Raw genomic sequence first — 19368 nt, forward strand, 5'->3', positions numbered from 1 at the left:
TTTTTAATCAAGTTTACAGTGTCAAATTCAGCTGTGCTACTTTCCCCAAAGATTTCCTAACTTCTTTTATATCTGTTAACCACTGAAGTAATTAACTTTTCTAATGTGCAGATGAGGAAATAAACTATTAATACTTTGTTTATTCTGAGAAATTGTGATCTGACTTTTGGATGTAGACTTACATGTAAACGTTAGGGATAAATTGAAGTAAGAGCTCAAGTCAATCTAGGATTTTTTTTTTGAGAAGATTATTATCTTTTTTAAATTAAGAGACTAACCTGTACTTACTTAAAAGTTTTGCAAAGAACAGAAAAGAGTTAAAGAACTACTCCCATAAAAAAAAAAAGCCTTGTTGGAATTAGAGATGATCCAGGATGAGTTTAACTCATGCCATCAAAAATTAAACTTAATTCAGTAGGATTATGTTTCTAAATAATTGCTGTAATGTTAATTTTTCTGATACAGATGAAGAACTAGCACTGAATGGGAGTTTTGACCAAGACCTAAAAAACTATCACAAACTACATTGGGAAACAGAATTCAAACCGGTGGCACAGCAGCTTCTAAACCGAATTCAGAGTCATCACACCTTCCTGGAACCCCTGCCTGTTCCTTCTTTCTAACATGATGCAGATTAACAACAGAAACAGGAAGTCAGGTCTCCTTCATTCTTAAGAAGTGGCAACATATGTGAACTTTTTTTCAGTATTAACAAATATTGAAAGTTTTTCAGGTACTGATTTTAGTGAGTAGTCTTAGTATTTTAAAAGAAATAAGCATTTCTTCTTGTTAGGTATTATGGAAAAATGAATATACATTTTGTACTTTCTGCTATGAGAAATGTAAGATGAAAATATATGCATGGGATTTCTAAGTAAATGACTTTTTCTTCTATTCTCTATTAAATAATTTAGTTCTAGTCTTAAAATCCTGACTTAACAATTCTAGAATTTAAGTGCTTGTCAGTTCAGTAAATCAACTGTGCAATGAAGACTATTAGGTTTTGTGTATAGAAATAATGGTGGTCAACACTATTAGGAATACATTACTACATAAGCATCTGCACTAATTCTTACAGCATCTAATAATAATTTTCTGGTTAGGTACCAGTATTTTTCTGGTTGTCATATTAAGAGAAGGGGTAAGCAGAAACGTTTAGAGAAGATTGCCTGTGGCCATCTACTCTTTACTAAATAAGTAAAATAGATGGAAAAGGAAGTATTTTACCTTTTTATTTTCATTTGAAATAAAATGAGTAGACCAGACAATTCTTCTACTTATAACTCTCTGTGACTAGGGAGGTGATATAATGTACTAGAAAGAGTGTAGGCTTAAGTGTACGGCAGATCTCATTTGAATCCTAGCTCTCTCCTGCTTGGGCCTTGGGCAAATAACTTAATTTTTTTTAGCTTCAACTGTAAAATGGCATTAATATCTATTTTAATATCGTGTAGTTTAGGGAAAAAAACAAAATGGGCAAATTGTCCAGTACAGTGACTGATGTATAGTAGGTGCTCAATAAATTATGATGGTAGTTAGTTTATTAGTTTGCCACTCTTTGTAGGATAAGTTTGGCCTTTGAATAAATGATAAAAACCAAAGAAATTGAGATAACCGTTGTTATCCCATATTAGCCAAAGGCGATTTGGAAATAAAAGTAGATTTACTACTCTACTCTGTAGGGTGAGAGATGAGCCATTAATAACCAAAAAGCTCATCTCTCACACTGACAAAATACCAAGACTAATGGGATGAAGGCAGGCATCCCAGACTAGATGGGCTCTTAAAATCTATTAGAAAAAACCTAAATTTCCAGGAACAAATAGACTTACCAAGGGCTTCTCTAGTTTGGGGCTCATCCCTGGTTGGGGCTCAGCAAAATCCTCTAGAGACACTCACCTTATCCATAAGTCTTTCATCTGTAATTATATGCTAGTAGATTCACTCCAATAGTTGAAATCATTTTTAAAAAGTCTGACAGGCTAATCTCTCAAAAACATTTGAAGATCTAAGTCTTTATTTTAACCATAGCAGGCTATATATTCTACTTTCAGTGAAAAAGCTAAAACTCTCTTCCCCCTAAAACAGCACTCTCTGTATTTATAACTAATATAACTCATAGTGGAATACCATTGTACCTGTTCTCCATGTTAGACTCATGTGCAAGCTGGACCATTTGGAACCATCTACCTGCCTTAAAAATTATGGTGAAAAACACATAAAATTTACCATCTTAACTTTTTTTTTAAGTTAAAAAGAAATTTTTTATTTTCGGGGGGGTGCACTGTGTGGCATGTAGGATCTTAGTTCCCCAACCAGGGGTCGAACCCACATCCCCTGTGGAGGAAGTGTGGAGTCTTAACCACTAGACTGCCAGGAAAGTCCCCATCTTAACTATTTTTAAATGTACAGTTCAGTAGTGTTAACTTTATTCACATTGTTCTGCAACAGTTCTCCAGAACTTTTTCATCTTGCAAAACTGAAACTCTATAATTCATTAAACAACTCTCCATTTCCTCCTCTCCCCAGGCCCTAGAAAACACCATTCTACTTTGTTTCCAAGAATTTGATTTGACTAGTTTAGATATTTCATACAGCATTTGTCTTTTTGTGATTGGCTTATTTTACTTAGCCATAATGTCCTCAAAGTTCATCCACGTTGTGGCATGTGATGGGATTTCCTTCCTTTTTAAGGCTGAATAATATTTCCTTGTATGTTTATATCACACTTTTTTATCCATTCACTCATCAAAGGACATTTGGGTTGCTTCTCTCTCAGGGCGATTGTGAATAATGCTACTATGAACATGGGTGTGTAAATACATCTTTGAGATCCTGCTTTCAATTCCTTTGGGTGTATACTCAGAAACGAAATTACTGGATCATATAGTAGTAATATTTTTAATTTTTTGAGGAATCTCTATACTGATTTCCACAGAGGCTGTGCCATTTCACATCACCAACAGTGCACAAGGGTTCCCATTTCTTTACATCTTCTCCAACACTTGCTATTTTCTGTTGTTTGTTTGTTTTGCTTTTGTTTTTTGGGGTTTTTTTGATAGTAGCCATCCTAGTGGTTGTGAAATGGTATCTCATTGTGGTTTTGATTTGCATTTCTCTAATAATTAGTGATATTGAGTATCTTTTCATATGGTTTTTGGCCACATATATCATCTTTGGAGAAATGTCTATTCAAGTCCTTTGCCCATTTTTATTTATTTATTTTGAAAAATAATTATTTAAAATTTTTATTGAAATATAGTTGATTTACAATGTGTTAGTTTCAGATTTACAGCAAAGTGATTCAGAGATATATATATATATATAATACACACACACACACACATACACACACACACACACACATACATTTGTTAGATTCATTTCCATTGTAGGTTATTACAAGATACTGAGTACAGTTCCCTGTGCTATACAGTAGGTCCTTGTTATCTATTTTATATATAGTAGTGTGTATATGTTAATCCCAAACTCCTAATTTATCCCTCTCCCACCCCGCTTTCCCCATTGGTAAGCATAAGTTTGCTTTCTATGTCTGTGAGTCTATATCTGTTTGTAAATAAGTTCATTCATATCATTTTTTTAGATTCCACATATAAGTGATATCGTTATATTTATCTTTGTCTGACTTACTTCACTTGGTATGATAATCTCTAGGTGCATCCATGTTGCTGTAAATGGCATTATTTCACTCTTTTTTTTATGACTGAGTAATATTCCATTGTGTATATATACCACATCTTCTCTTTCCATTCATCTGTCAGCAGACACTTAGGTTGCTTCCATATCTTGGATATTGTAAATAGTGCTGCTATGAACATTGGGGTGCATGTATCTTTTCGAATTATAGCTTTCTCCAAATATATGCCCAGGAGTGGGATTGCTGGGTCATATGGTAGCTTCTGTTTTTAGTTTTTTTTAAGGAACCTCCATACTGTTCTCCATAGTGGCTGCACCAATTTACATTCCCACCAACAGTGTAGGAGGGTTCCCTTTTCTCCACATCCTCTCCAGCATTTATTATTTGTACACTTCTTGATGATGGCCATTCTGATCAGAGTGAGGTGATACCTCATTGTAGTTTTGATTTGCATTTCTCTAATGATTAGTGATGTTGAGCATCCTTTCATGTGTTTGTTGGCAATCTGTATGTCTTCTTTGGAGAAATGTCTATTTAGATCTTCTGCCCATTTGTTGATTGGACTGTTTATTTTTTTGATATTAAGCTGTATGAGCTGTTTGTATATTTTGGAAATTAATCTCTTGTCGGTCACATCATTTGCAAATAGTTTCTCCCATTCTGTAGGTTGTCTTTTTGTTTTGTTTATGATTTCCTTTGCTGTGCAAACGCTTTTAAGTTTAATTAGGTCCTGTTTGTTTATTTTGGTTTTTATTTCCATTACTCTAGAAGAGGGATCCAAAAAACTATTGCTGTGATTTATGGTAAAGAGCGTTCTGCCTAAGTTTTCCTCTAGAAGTTTTATAGTGTCCGGTCTTACATTTAGGTCTGACAGTAGTTCTTTAATCCATTTTGAGTTTATTTTTGTATATGGTGTTAGAGAATGTTCTAATTTCATTCTTTTACATGTATCTGTTCAGTATTCCCAGCACCACTTGTTGAAGAGACCGTCTCTTCTCCATTGTATATTCTTGCCTCCTTTGTCATATGTTAATTGACTGTAGATGTGGGGGTTTATTTCTGGGCTTTCCATTGATCTGTTCCATTGATCTGTATGCCTGTTTTTGTGCCTGTACCATACTGTTTTGATTAATATAGCTTTGTAGTATAGTCTGAAGTCAGGGAGTGTGATTCCTCCAGCTCCGTTTTTCCTTCTCAAGATGGCTTAGGCTCTTGGGGTCTTTTGTGTTCACATACAAATTTAAAAAAATTTTGTTGTAGTTCTGTGAAAAATGGCATTGGTGATTTGACAGGGATTGCATTGAATCTATAGATTGCCTTGGATTGCATGGTCATTTTAACAATATTGATTCTTTCAACCCAAGAACATGGTATATCTTTCTATCTGTTTGTGTCATCTTCAGTTTCTTTAATCAGCATCTTATAGTAGGGAAATTAAAAGACAAAAGTAGTAAAATCATTAAAAGACAAAAGTAGTAAAAGTAGTAAAATCTACAAAAGTAGTAAAATCATCCAAACACAAACTAGTAGGGAAATTAAAAGACAAAAGTAGTAAAATCATCACAATAAGCAGTTAAGAGATATGCAAAACAATTAGATGTAAAATATATCAAAACCAGTAATCATGAGGGGAGGAGAGTACAAATGCAAGTATTTAAAATGCATTTGAAACTAAGATCAGCAACTAAGACAATCATGTATATATACAGACTGCTATACCAAAACCTCATGGTAACCACAAATCAAAAATCTATACACACAAAAAACAAAAAGGAATCAAAGCATAACACTAAAGATAGTCATCACATAACAAGAGAAGAGGACAAACGAAGAAGGAAAGAAGAAAGGCCCACAAAAACAAATCCAAAACAATTAACAAAATGGCAGTAAAAACATTCATAATGATAATTACCTTAAATGTAAATGGACTGAATGCTCCAACCAAAAGACATAGACTGGCTGAATGGATACAAAAACAAGAACCATATATATGCTGTCTACAAGAGAGCCACTTCAGATCTAGAGACACATACAGGCTGAAAGTGAGAAGATGGAAAAAGGTATTCCATGCAAATGGAAATGAAAAGAAAGCTAGAGTAGCAATACTTATATCAGACAAAACAGACTTTAAAATAAAGACTGTGGGCTTCCCTGGTGGCGCAGTGGTTGAGAGTCCGCCTGCTGATGCAGGGGACATGGGTTCATGCCCCAGTCTGGGAAGATCCCACATGCCGCAGATTGGCTGGGCCCGGGAGCCATGACCGTTGAGCCTGCACGTCCGGAGCCTATGCTCCGCAACGGGAGAGGCCACAACAGTGAGAGGCCTGCGTATCACAAAAAAAAAAAAAAAAGAAGAAAAATCTCAAACAACCTAACTTTACACCTAAAGCAACTAGATAAAGAACAAACAAAACCCAAAGTTAGTAGAAGGAAAGAAATCATTAAGATCAGAGCAGAAATAAATGAAATAGAGACACACACACACAAAAAAAAGATCAATGAAACTAAAAGCTGGCTAAACAAAGATAAACAAAATTGATAAACCTTTAGCCAGACTCACCAAGAATAAAATGAGAGAAGGCCCAAATCAATAAAATCAGAAATGAAAAAGAAGTTACAACAGACTCCACAGAAATACCATACCACAGAATACCAGAAGGACCATAAGAGACTACTATGAGTAACTCTACACCAATAAAATGGACAACCTAGAAGAAATGGACAAATTCTTAGAAAGGTACAGTCTCCCAAGACTGAACGAGGAAGAAATAGAAAATATGAACAGACCAATTACCAGTACTGACATTGAATCAGTAATTTTAAGACTTCCAATAAACAAAAGTCGAGGACCAGATGGCTTCACAGGTGAATTCTACCAAACATTTAGAGAAGAGTTAATACCAAACTCATCCAAAAAAATTGCAGAGGACAGAACACTTCCAAACTCACTCTTTTTGCCCAGCATCACCCTGATACCAAAACCAGACAAAGATATCACAATAAAACTATAGGCCAATATCACTGACAAACATAGATGCAAAAATCCTCAACAAAATACTAGCAAACTGACTCCAACAATACATTAAAAGGATCATACACCATGATCAAGTGGGTTTTATCCTAGGGATGCAAGGATTTTTCAATATCTGCAAATCCATCAGTGTGATACACCACATTAACAAACTGAAGAATAAAAATCATATGATCATCTCAGTAGATGCAGAAAAAGCTTTTGATAAAATTCAACATCCATTTATAATAAAAACTCTCCAGAAAGTGGGCATAGAGGGAACATACTTCAACGTAACAAAGGCCATATATGACAAACCCACAGCTAACATCATACTCAACAGTAAAAATCTGAAAGCATTTCCTCTAAGATCAGGAACAAGAAAAGGATGCCCACTCTCACCACTTTTATTCACCATAGTTTTGGAAGTCCTCATCATAGCAATCAGAGGAGAAAAAGAATTAAAAGGAATCCAAATTGGAAAAGAAGTAGTATGATTATCACTGTTTGCCGATGACATGATACTATACATAGAAAATCCTAGATGCCACCAGAAAACTACTAGACCTCATCAATAAATTCAGTAAGTTTGCAGGATACGAAATTAATATACAGAAATCTGTTGCTTTTCCATACACTGACAATGAAATATCAGACAAAGAAGTTAAGGAAACAATCCCATTTACGATCACAACAAAAATAATAATATACCTAGGAATAAACCTACCTAAGGAGGCAAAAGACCTGTACTCTGAAAACTGTAAGATGCCCATTTTTTAATCAGGCTATTTGTGGGGTTTTGTTTGTTTGTTTTGTTGTTTTTTGGTGGTAGTTGTTGAGTTAAAGGAGTTATTTATATATTCTGGATATTAAGCCTTTGTCAGATACATGATTTACAAATATTTTCTCCCATTCTGTAGGTTACCTTTTTACTGTTGATTGTGCCCTTTGATGCTTAGAGAAGTAAGTTTGATGTAGTTCCATTTATCTATTTTTTCTGTTGCCTTTTGGTCTTATGTCAAATAAATCATTGCCAAATCCAGTGTCCTGAAGCTTTGCCCCCTATGTTTTCTTCTAGGAGTTTTAAAGTTTTAATTTTTACATTTAGGTCTTTAATCCATTTTAGTTAGTTTCTGTGTATGGTTGTAAGGTAAAGGTCTAACTTAATTTTTTTGCATGTGGATATCCAGTTTTCCCAGAACCATTTGTTGAAAAGACAGTCCTTTCCTCATCGAATGGTCCTTTTCCATTTATTTGTGTCTCCTTTAGTTTTTTATAGTAATGTTTTGTAGTTTTCGGTGTCAAGTCTTTAAACTCCTTTGGTTAAATTTATTTCTAAGTATTTTATTCTTTTTGATGCTATTATAAATGGAATTGTTGCCGTAGTTTCCTTATTAGATTGCTCATTGTTAGTGTATAAAAATGCAACTGATTTTGTATCTTGTAACTTTGCTGAATAATTTATCTCCAACAGGTTTTTAAAATTTAATTTTTTATTTTGTGTGTGTATGTGTGTGTGAGGGGGGAATCTTTAGGGTTTTCTATATATAAGATCATGTCATTTGCAAAGAGAGATAATTTTACATTTCCTTTCTAATTTGGACGTCTTTTTCTTGCCTAATTGCTCTAGCTAGGACTTCTGGTACTATGAGTGGTGCAAGTAGGCATCCTTGTTTTGTTCCTGATCTTAGAGGAAAAGCTTTGTCTTTCACAGAGTATGATGTTAGCTGTGGGCTTTTCACATATGGCCTTTATTACATTGAGATCGTTTCCTTCTACTCCTAGTTTGTTGAGTATTTTTTATCATGAAAGGGTGTTGAATTATGCCGGATGATTTTTTGCATCAATTGATATGATCATGTGTTTTTCCCCCTTCCATTCTGTTAACATGGTGTATTAATTACACTGATCAATTTTTATATGTTGAATCATCCTTGCATTTCAGGAATCTATATTCATTTTTTAAATGTGCCATTGAATTCTCTTTACTAGTATTAAGGATTTTTGCAACAGTATCATCAGAGATATTGGTCTGTAGTTTTCTTGTAGCCGCTTTGTCTGGCTTTGGTTTCAGGGTAATGCTGACCTCATAGAATGAGTTTGGAAGTGTTCCCTCTTCAGTTTTTGGATGAGTTTGGTGTTGACTCTTCTTTAAACGTTTGGTATAATTTTTCTGTGAAACCATTTGGTCCTGGGCTTTGTTGAGAGTTTTTGATTACTGATTTCAATCTCCATACTAGTTATAGGTCTGTTCAGATTTTCTGTTTCTTCGTGATTCAGTCTTGGTAGGTTGTGTGTTTCTAAGTTATCCAATTTGTGTATTGGGTTGGCCAAAAGTTTCATTCGTTTTTTTCCATAAGATGGCTCTAGTAGCAGTTAGTTATTTTTAACGTCATTCGGAACAGTTGTTAGATTGTATGTGACAGCTGTCATATCGGCATGTGTTTAAAAAAAGATCAAAATTGGTGAATTTTTGCGTAGCCATTTTAATATTGAAGATGGAAGAAGAAACAACATTTTTGGCATATTATGCTTTATTATTTCAAGAAAGGTAAAAACACAACTGAAACGCACAAAAAGATTTGTGCAGTTTATAGAGGAGGTGCTGTGACTGATTGAATGTGTCAGAAGTGGTTTGCGAAATTTCGTGTTGGAGATTTCTCACTGGACGATGATCCACGGTCGGGTAGACCAGTTGAAGTTGATAGCGATCAAATTGAAACAGTAATTGAGAACAATGAGTGTTATACCTGGTGGGAGATAGCCGACATACTCAAAATATCCAGATCAAGCACTGAAAATCATTTGCACCAGCTTGGTTATGTGAATTGCTTTGATGTTTGGGTTCCACATGAGTTAAGTGAAAAAAACCTTCTTGACCATATTTCTGCATGTGATTCTCTACTGAAATGTAATGAAAACATTGTTTTTAAAACAAATTGTGACAGGCGATGAAAAGTGGATACTGTACAACAATGTGTAACGGAAGAGATCGTGGGGCAAGTGAAATGAACCACCACCAACCACACCAAAGGCTGGTCTTCATCCAAAGGTGATGTTGTGTATATGGTGGGATTGGAAGGGAGTCCTCTATTATGAGCTCCTTCCAGAAAACCAAACGATTAATTCCAACAAGTACGGCTCCCAACTAAACCAACTGAAAGCGTCACTCGACGAAAAGCGTCCAGAATTAGTCAACAGGAACTGCGTAATCTTCCATCAGGATAGCACAAGACTGCATGTTTCTTTGATGACCAGGCGAAAACTGTTACAGCTTGGCTGGGAAGTTCTGATTCGTCTGCCATATTCATCAGACATTGCACCTTTGGATTTCCATTTAGTTTGTTCTTTACAAAATTCTCTTAATGGAAAAAATTTCAATTTTTTGAAATTTTAGACTGTAGAAGGCACCTGGAACAGTTCTTTGCTCAAAAAGATAAAAGTTGGGCCTCCCTGGTAGCACAGTGGTTAAGAATCCGCCTGCCAATGCAGGGGACACGGGTTCGAGCCTTGGTTTGGGAAGATCCCACATGCTGTGGAGCAACTAAGCCCGTGTGCCACAACTACTGAGCCTGCGCTCTAGAGCCTGCGAGCCACAACTACTGAAGCCCACGTGCCTAGAGCCTGCACTCCGCAACAAGAGAAGCCACCACAATGAGAAGCCTGCGCACCGCAATGAGAAGCCTGCACACTGCAATGAAGAGTAGCCCCCCCTTGCCACAACTAGAGAAAGGTCACACACAGCAACAAAGACCCAACTCAGCCAAAATTAATTAATTAATTAAAAAATATATTTAAAAAAGATAAAGTTTTGGGAAGATAGAATTATGAAGGTGCCTGAAAAATGGCAGAAGGAAGTGGAACAAAAGGGTGAATGCATCGTTCAATAAAGTGTTTGGTAAAAATGAAAAATGTGTCTTTTATTTTTACTTTAAAACCGAAGGCACTTTTTGGCCCACCCAATACATAATAGTTTCTATCCTTTTTTTTTACATTGGTTGTTAATGTCCCATTTTTCATTTCTGATTTTATATATTTGATTCTTTTTCTTAATCTAGTTAAAGGTTTGTCAATTTTTTTGATCTTTTCAAACAACTCTTTGTTTTGTTGTTTCTATTGTTTTCTGTTGTCTGTTTTATTTATCTCTGCTCTATGTTTCCTTCCTTCTGCTAGCTCTGGGTTTGGATTGTTCTTTGTCTAGTTCCTTGACGTGTGAAGTTAGGTTGTTGATTTGAGATCTTTTTGCTTTTTTAATGTAAGAGTTTATAGCTCTAAACTTCCCTCTTAGCACTGCATCCATAAATTTTGGTGTGTTCTGTTTTTAATTTATCTCGAGATATTTTCTAATTCCATTTGTGATTTCTTCTTTGCAATGGCTTTTTAAGAATGTGCTGCTTAATTTCTCCATACTTGTGGGCTTTCCAGTTTTTCTTTCTGCAATCGATTACTAGTTTCATTCCATTATGATCAGAAAAGATAGTTTGTATGATTTCAATCTTTTAAAATTTGTTAAGACTTGTTTTGTGGCTTAATATGTGGTCAGTCCTGGAGAATGTTCCATGTGCACTTGAGAAGAATGTATATTCTTCTGTTTAAGTGTTCTGTATATGTCTGATAGATCCAACTAATCTATAGTGTTGTTCAAGTCCTCTTTCCTTATTTATCTTCTGTTGGTTCTATTCATTTTTGGAAGTGGGTATTGAATCTCCTACTATTATTGTGTTGCTATCTATTTCTCTCTTCAATTCTATTAACATTTGCTTCATATATTTAGGTATTTGGTGCCTATATGTTTATAATTGTTATAGCTTCCTGGTGAATTGACCCTTTTGTCTGATATTCATATAGCCACCTCTGCTCTCTTTCGGTTACCATTTGCATGGAATATCTTTTTCCAGCCTTTCACTCTCAGTCTATATGTGTCCTTAGATCTAAAGTTAGTTTCTTATAGACAGCATATAGTTGAATCCTCTTTTTTATTTTATCCATTTGGCCAATCTGTGTCTTTTGATTGGGGGATTCAATCCATTTACATTTGATGTAATTACTGACAGGGAAGGACGTACTACTGCCATTTTGTTAATTGTTTTCTGCAAGTTTTGTAGCTTTTTTGTACCTCATTTCCCCTCTTCCTCCTTTGTGTTTCACTGACTTTTTTTTTTTTTTTTGTAGTGACATGCTTTGATTTCCTTCTCATTTCTTTTTGTGTAAATTCTAAAGAGATTTTCTTTGTGGTTACCATGGGGATTACATTTAAAAATGTTAAAGTTATAAGAATATTTTAAGCTGATAAGAACTTGATTTGCATACAAAACTCCATTCCTTTACAGTTCTGCCCACTCCCCACTTTGTTACTGATGTCCCCCTAAGTCCCTTAGGCTCTCTTCACTTTTCTTCATTTCTCTTTTTGTCCCTCTGACTTGATAATATCAAATAACCTCCAAGGTTACTAATAGTAACTCTAAAGTTATTGATAGTATCAGTAACTCTTCAAGGTCACTGATTAGTTTTTCTCTGATCAAATCTCCAGTTGAACTCTAGTTTTTTTCCCTTAATTCAATTATTGTATTCTTCAGCTCCAGAATTTGATTTCTTCTTTATTCTGTCTCTTTAGTGACATTCTCATTTTGTTCATGCATCATTTTCCTGATTTGTCAGTCTCGTTCTTTTTTAGTTCATTGAGCATCTTTAAGACAACTGTTTAAAATTCTTTGTTAGGTAAATCAAATTTCCGCATTGCTTTAGGGTTGGTTTCTCTAGGTTTGTTTCTTAGATTTTGCCACATTCTTCTGTTTATTTATATACCCTGTGAACTTTGTTGAGATTTGGGCATTTGAAAAATAGCTACTTCCAGGGACGTATCTTCTTTGGGCATGTGTGTATGCTTTCATTCCAAGATATATATCTGCTTTTAACTGTCTTAATTTCCCTAAGAGGCTTGTCTCTGTTTCTTCTCAGGAGCTTCCTGTTCCACTTTCTATTTTATTCCCGGCTGTACTCTCTTGGATCTCCTGCACCTGCCTACCGAACTGTAGACTCCCTGCTGCTCTAATGCACCTCTACGCTCACTTCTGTTTTCAGTGGCCCACAACCAGCATCCAAACCATGCTACCACTCCCACTAGTGCTCCAAGTCAGGTGAGACAGAATTCAGTCCCTCAAACAGCCCCCAGACAAGCCTGAATACTGGACACAAGTTCACCTTCTTCCTTTCTGTCCTGAGGGAGGAGCCACGAATTGGGGGTTTCCTCTCAATTGCATCATGCTGTGCCAGGCAAAGGGAAGGGCTAGGACAAGCAAAATGCCCCAAATTTTCTTAACACCTTTTGGTGCAGCCTTCTCCTGGTTTTGTGTTTGCCTGAGCTATAGCTTCCCAAGGGGTTTCTAGAGTTCTCACAAAGGTATTTTGGTCCTTATATTGTTGTTAGCTCAGTGTCTCATGGGGAACAAGGACCTGGAGCTTCACTGGTGATGTCACTCCCCACCTACCTGCCTTTTGCTTTCCCTTGATATTCACTAGTCACAAATATGTGACAAAATTTGAGTATCTTAATGAGTGAAATGTGCTTGGAAAACATGCTTATCCAACAAGTTTTATTTATTTACTTACCTACCAATGGTCTGTTATCAAAATAATTTGAAATAGGTAAACCATTAGAAGAATTAAAAATCTCTTAACTCTTAAATGAATTTTAAGTTAAAAATATCACCATTATTTATATGAAGTTAATAATTGTGGTAAATACATAAATGTTTAGAATTTAATCTCATTCTTATAGTAAGAGATACTGAATTAAGTTTCATCTAATAAAAAAGTTCCCCAATTTTTACCAAAAAACTGATTTAAAAATTGAATCTTGTAAACCTCAACCAGAAATCTATTCATGATTATTTAAGAAAAAAAATTCCTCTTGTGGGGGAGAGTTTTGGTATTCCATAGTGTATTCTATTTTACCATCCCCAGTTATTTTGGAAACTATTAGTTTCAAAGATTATAGTGACATTAGAAATCCTGTGTGTTTAGTTTTGAGAAAACATTGAGTAATAAGAAACACCTGTTAAATGGGAGGTACTGAAACATCAACTTTGTATCACAGGCATGCCTTTATTACTTTAGATATAAGCACACTTTTTTACTCATTAAAATTTCAAATCATGATTTGTAAGTAGTTTATAAGCTTCAGTGAAAGAAGATAATGAATTCAGTTTATCTTGTTTTGTGATCATCCTACTACTGATTAGAACCTCTATTAGAAATTTTGTATTTTCAAGAGCAAGTGCAAAGAACAAAGAGCAGAAGCAGAATGAGTAAAAATTTAACTAAATCCAGTGCAACTTTACTTGTTGGATTCACCTGTATTGCTATGATGAAAAAACCCAGCAGCAGACAGAAAAGGGCAGAGGTATGATGCAAATTCAATGGGTAAGACCATTTGTATATTATTGTAAGCTGACTAGAAATGGGCTTATGTATATCTTTAAATATACTGAAGATAATTTTTATCTAAGGTGATAGTCTTATCTTCTCAATCTTCTCAACAGCCATGAAGGTAAGTACATCCCCTCCATTCAAAACTGTGCCTCCCATCCCACACTATAAATTTATAGGCACTAGATGGAGCTCAGTAAATGTTTTGATGAGTAAGAGAGTTATTACAACAGCTTTGATTAAATTTAGAGCTATTTCTAATTGTTTGACAGTGTCATTTTTTGTTCTGTAGTGGCTCCCTAATTAGCCTTTGTTTCTAATAATTTTTAATAATTCTATTTGACTTTCAAAACATCTCAGTCCACCTCAGTTCAAAATGGACAAGGCATGGGGCTGTACCAGTTATTTCCGAGATAAAACTTTTCTTTATATCTTTCAAAGTGACTTCAAGAGTTTGCCATTTAAGTCTCTCATCTGATTACAGAATTATTTAAGTGTGATGGCTAATGAAAAAGTCAAAAGAAACAGCATAGCTACCGATTGTGAAGTCATGACTTTTTAAGAGACTGAGACAGCAAAAAAATTGCAGAAAAATTATTCTTTATTGAAAAATACCAATAATACTGACAGACTTCAAAAGCAGTTCACGCCTCCAGAATACAAAGTACTTAATACATTTTTTTCAAGCCTGTTTGCATTTCAAACAAAGCTAGCATTTTTGTAAATCAAATTTGATAACCTGACTAAATATATTTTCCAGCTTTATTATTTAAGGAGCTGTACAACCTCTGAAGTGGGGACCATGAGGTGGGCAGGAGCAGAGGGGCAGAATGCACCTGGGACTGCGCAGCAGTCTACAGCAATATTTCCCATAACTTTGGTGCTGGAAACAAAAATACTGTACAAGACAGCTGCCCTCCAGTGTCAGAGAATCTTGGGAAACAGCATATCAAAAGGTAGCCAGCTTTTCTTATAATTTACACACTTTCATTTAAGATTGCTTTTTGAAGAAAATCTTTAAGAATGCCACTGTAATTTAGTATCATCCAATAACTGAATTAAAAAACTGTATGAAAGAAATGAGCTGTTACCATCATAATGGTCTTTGCCGAGCTGTGAGTAATTTTAGGTGCAAAAAAAGTTAACACATACGCAAGTTTAATTTGAAACCACAAAAATTATGTACGTAGGCTCAGATAGTAGCAGTGTTCACTTTATTACTAATAGCTTAACTGGAACAGCCACTCTATTCATTCCACCAGCAAGAATAGCAGCACCAATATCTAAAATCCTTTACGTATCAATATAAAAGCTTACATCATTATCAAAAAGTCCCATTCTTTGCATGCTCCAATTCTTGTTATTTTTTAACATAAAAGCAACAGGATTTTGAGAGTTACTATTTGCTGTATTAAAAGTTATACAGCATCTTGTACTGTCAAAAAGCAAAATACTGTGAACAGCAGCCCTTCTTCACAGCTCTAAACTTGAAGCTGCCAAGCACTCACTGCTTGTGCCAGCAGTGGCATTTCCACAGTAAAATAGCAGAAACTAAAGGAATCATGGCACAATGGATTTCTGAATTCTTTTATCTACCATTGGTCCTGGGGCTTAGTACCTTCCCCTTGTAGGACAATATCTGCTGATCGTTCATCTTCTTTAATGGAGGAAAGGCATCAGGTCATATAGCGGGTAATGGCTCTCAGAGCATAAAGGAGTTCTGCTTGCATCCTAGCTTCTATAAGAAGCAGATTAACGTGAACCTGAATATAAGACACATTATCATTTAAGATAGGATATATGTATACATATAGCTGATTCACTTTCTTATACAGCAGAAACTAACACAACACTGTAAAGCAATTATACTCCAATAAAGATGCAAAAAAAAAAAGAGATAGGGTTATAAGCATTCACAATCAGTTTCAGTGCATCTAATAAACACCAGAAATGTTTTCTGTGTGCCACTGAATAACATCAGTTTCTCAAAACAAAAGCTGTCTGATCTTTTTTGGATAGATGTTTTGAGCTTGTATTTATATTCGATCACATCTCTTCTTGAAGGTTTGTTAGAACAACAACTTCCCTGCCAAATCATCATTCACAAACACTCTCTTCTTTCTCTGAAGCAGTTACAGTGATGCCAGCACTCTGAGGAGAGGCCAGCACACCTATTCTCCCTGTCTTTATTCTTTTACTTTAAACCATAATGAGGTTCTCCCTTCCAAGGGGTATGTGAGACAGCTGATCTGGAGTGTTCTTATCTGGGTTGGTAGAAGTGATGGAAGGGGTTTGAGACCCATTAGGTTAGGTGAAGGAGAATAAGGATCACTGCTAAGTTAGAGTAAACACAATAGGTACTTACCTTCTCAGAGTGCTTGAACTGCCTCCAGAAGCTATCATACATTCTTTTGGTAACCTTTTCAGGAGTGCAAACAACAGTTTTGATATAAACTTTAAAGCTACGATCCAATAGCTGGTTAATTTCACCATAGTCATAGTCATCATATCTGTTAAAAGATAATGTGAGAATTTTATGTATAGTCTGTTTTATTCTTATGGAAGTACAGACATCAATAGTAAATGCTGTATTCTTTCCCCCTCTTTGTGTAGGTAGCTATCCCCCAAAATGACAGCTTTACAATTTTTACGTTTCATTGCGGGTGGATGAATGAGTATAAAGGGGTAAGAAACAGAAGTCAGATGAACAAAAAAATTGCCAGTGCCCAAGCAACCGTATATTTACAATCATGAATAAGCAACCACACTGAGGAACAAATTCTGGAAACAAAGTTTGAGTATTGCTGATATTAAGAAATTAACAAATTAATCAGACAGTAATACTTATTGATACTATTACATGATATATCAATTATAATCTATTTGTGTAAATAAATTTTTTTTCTTATGTTTCCAGGAGTTCTTGGAGTCAGATGAGAAAAAAGGGGGCAGGAGTTCTTGGGGTCAGATGAGAAAAAAGGGGGAGAGGTGTCTGAGAGGAAAGAATCAGTCTCTAGATGGCTTCACAGCGTCTACACTTGGGAAAGGCTAAGCCAAGATGGTCGTAGGCACCAATGTCTCCTCTGCCGCACTGGCAGATAGTGCCTAGAACTGAAGTCTCCTAATTGGTTTTTAGTAGAAAAGGAAGAAAGCGGGTCCTGTATAACCATTCAGGAGTCTAAAGTCATAGCCTGGCTACTGATAAAGTGAAGAAGCAAGACAAAGTGTGACTTTACAGCTAAAATAATCAGAAAGTACCACAGCATGGTTGTTTGTGTATGTTAGAAGGTGGTTTATGATGGCTGTGTTTAAATGTGGCTGAATACCTAACAGGATATGAAAGTTTTGTATTTTGATGAAATATCATGGGAGTAGGTACTCTTTAGAAGGGTACTGTAAGAGTTCTAAGTTCCATGAAGGTAGAAGTATGAGTGTGTCAGGAGATAAAAGATGATACAAAGGGAAAAGATACCATAAATGTTCAGAGACAAACTTTGCCTCTTCCTCTATGCTCTTGGGCCAGCTTGCTTGCTCTCCTCTTCCCTGGAGGCATCTGTTATTTAACTCTTGTCAGCATTCCTAACTCTCCCTCCTGCTTAGCTAGGCAAGAGAAAACACACCAAGCTGCAAAAAATCAAGTCTTTGAAGCACAAAATGCATAAAAATAAGCTATTGGGGAGGGGATGGTTTTGAGTATGTTAACGTAGGTCTGTGTGCATATGTGTTCCAAGCACCTGAATAATTTAGGCTAAAGGAAAATACCTCTTCATAAACATAAGAAAACAGACTAACCTTATTCCAAACATGCAGTGAATATAGTTCCAAATAGCCCGTCGTAGCATTGAGGTATCAACATCTTTGTGCATTGCCATTGTATTATAAGTAAGATTGTAAGCAATGTGAAATTTTTCATCGATCAACTGTCCTACATCTGGATAAAGACGATTTACCAAAGAATAACCATGGTCTTCCCAACAATAGTCCTAAATACAGAGAACAGAACAAATGTGAATTAATTAAAACGTGGCCAACTGTAGTTCTACGTCTGTCGCTCTTCGGTGCAGTGAAATTACTGGCAGCTGAAATCCACTGCCTTTCTAGTACATTCCTAGCTCTCAGTTTCACTTGCATTCCAGCTTGATGTTTTCAATTTCTATACTGCAACATGCAAAAGTTACATTTTGAACTCAGCGAGTTTAAAAACCAGTGGAATCTCTTCCCCTTACACACAGGTCACCCATATTCAGCTTTCTCTCACTGTTTCACCCGTCAGCCTCCAGAGATGACCCATCTTGGGAGGCCACTCTCCTTTTCTATTGCTGCAGGCATTCAAATGGTCCTCAAACTTTGTAAATTTTTAATTCAAGGTATCCATCATTCATTCTTTTTCCTCCTACCCACCTCTGATTCTCAGCCCTATTAATTGTGTCTCCTAATTAGTTTTCCCAAATTAAAGTCTCCCTGCTTCCTTTCTTTCCATCTCAAGCAAAACTTAATAACCTCCCACTTCAATGTTTGTTACTACCATATTTATTTTCCTAAAACACCTCTTTGATATTATGCCATCACTATGGTCAAAACCTACAAATCTGATCATCACCTACAAATCTGATCAATTTTAAACTAACTTCCCACTTATCCTTTGCTGGAAGGTCTTAGCAGCCCAGTCAGTTTATGATCCCTTCCCTCAACCTATGCTCAGTTATTGCCTACAGTCTCCTCTGCTTACAATGCCCATGCTTTTAAACCATTCAAATCTCTCAAATCCTAATCTCCCTCCATAAAATTTTCCAGTCCACATGATCCCTTCAATTGTAATCTTTTATATTTCATGATACAACTTCACTATTGAGTAAAATATTCTATAATTCTTCCTTGTGCCTAATTCTGTCTCCTTAAACAATATGTTAGTTCCTTGAGCAAAGAAAAAAAAATCATAGTTCTCAAATATTTTCATAATTCTGGTAAAAGAGTTATAATAGCCCCTGCACAATAATTGGGAAAGTTGGGAACAGCAACTCATCTGAATTATATATTTACCTATCTAAATGAAATATATAACAGACTGTTTAAGAAAAACATTTAAACTACAGTATGTTTCTACTGACGGATTGGAAGCGGTCTTCCAAAACTACAGCACAGAATAGATAAATGTTTGCTAATTGATGATTCTCAACTTTTATTCTGGAACTAGAAGATACAGCAATTGTTACTTCTGAGATATACTCGCAAAGCACTTAGCACAGTGCCTCCTGCCAAAGCGAAAACAGAG

At 35.6% G+C, this 19368-nt stretch overlaps 2 protein-coding genes across 7 annotated transcripts in view; one reads left to right on the top strand and one right to left on the bottom strand.

Annotated features, from left to right (window-relative positions):
* Window positions 1-11053, top strand: part of ARMC2 (armadillo repeat containing 2) — a 268510-nt gene extending 257457 nt beyond the window's left edge. For 3 of the 4 annotated variants that reach the window (XM_079939291.1, XM_079939292.1, XM_079939294.1), the window contains one exon: window positions 466-860. In XM_079939291.1, the coding sequence (XP_079795417.1) occupies window positions 466-623 (158 nt within the window). In that variant the 3' untranslated portion in view covers window positions 624-860. Of the gene's footprint in view, window positions 1-465; window positions 861-9616 lie in introns of those variants that run through there. The other variant, XM_079939293.1, reaches the window with a different exon arrangement.
* A 3293-nt stretch (window positions 11054-14346) lies between these two features.
* The window catches only part of SESN1 (sestrin 1), a 107385-nt gene continuing 102363 nt past the window's right edge, over window positions 14347-19368 (bottom strand). The window contains exons 7-9 of one of the 3 annotated variants that reach the window (XM_079939413.1): window positions 17889-18079; window positions 16462-16606; window positions 14347-15859 (exon numbers count right to left, since the gene is read on the bottom strand). In XM_079939413.1, coding sequence (XP_079795539.1) covers window positions 15773-15859; window positions 16462-16606; window positions 17889-18079 — 423 coding nt within the window. In that variant the 3' untranslated portion in view covers window positions 14347-15772. The remainder of the gene's footprint in view (window positions 15860-16461; window positions 16607-17888; window positions 18080-19368) is intronic. The other 2 variants (XM_079939414.1, XM_079939412.1) reach the window with 2 other exon arrangements.

The sequence above is a fragment of the Stenella coeruleoalba genome (genome assembly GCF_951394435.1).
Source record: "Stenella coeruleoalba genome assembly, chromosome: 12".
Lineage (NCBI taxonomy): Eukaryota > Metazoa > Chordata > Mammalia > Artiodactyla > Delphinidae > Stenella > Stenella coeruleoalba.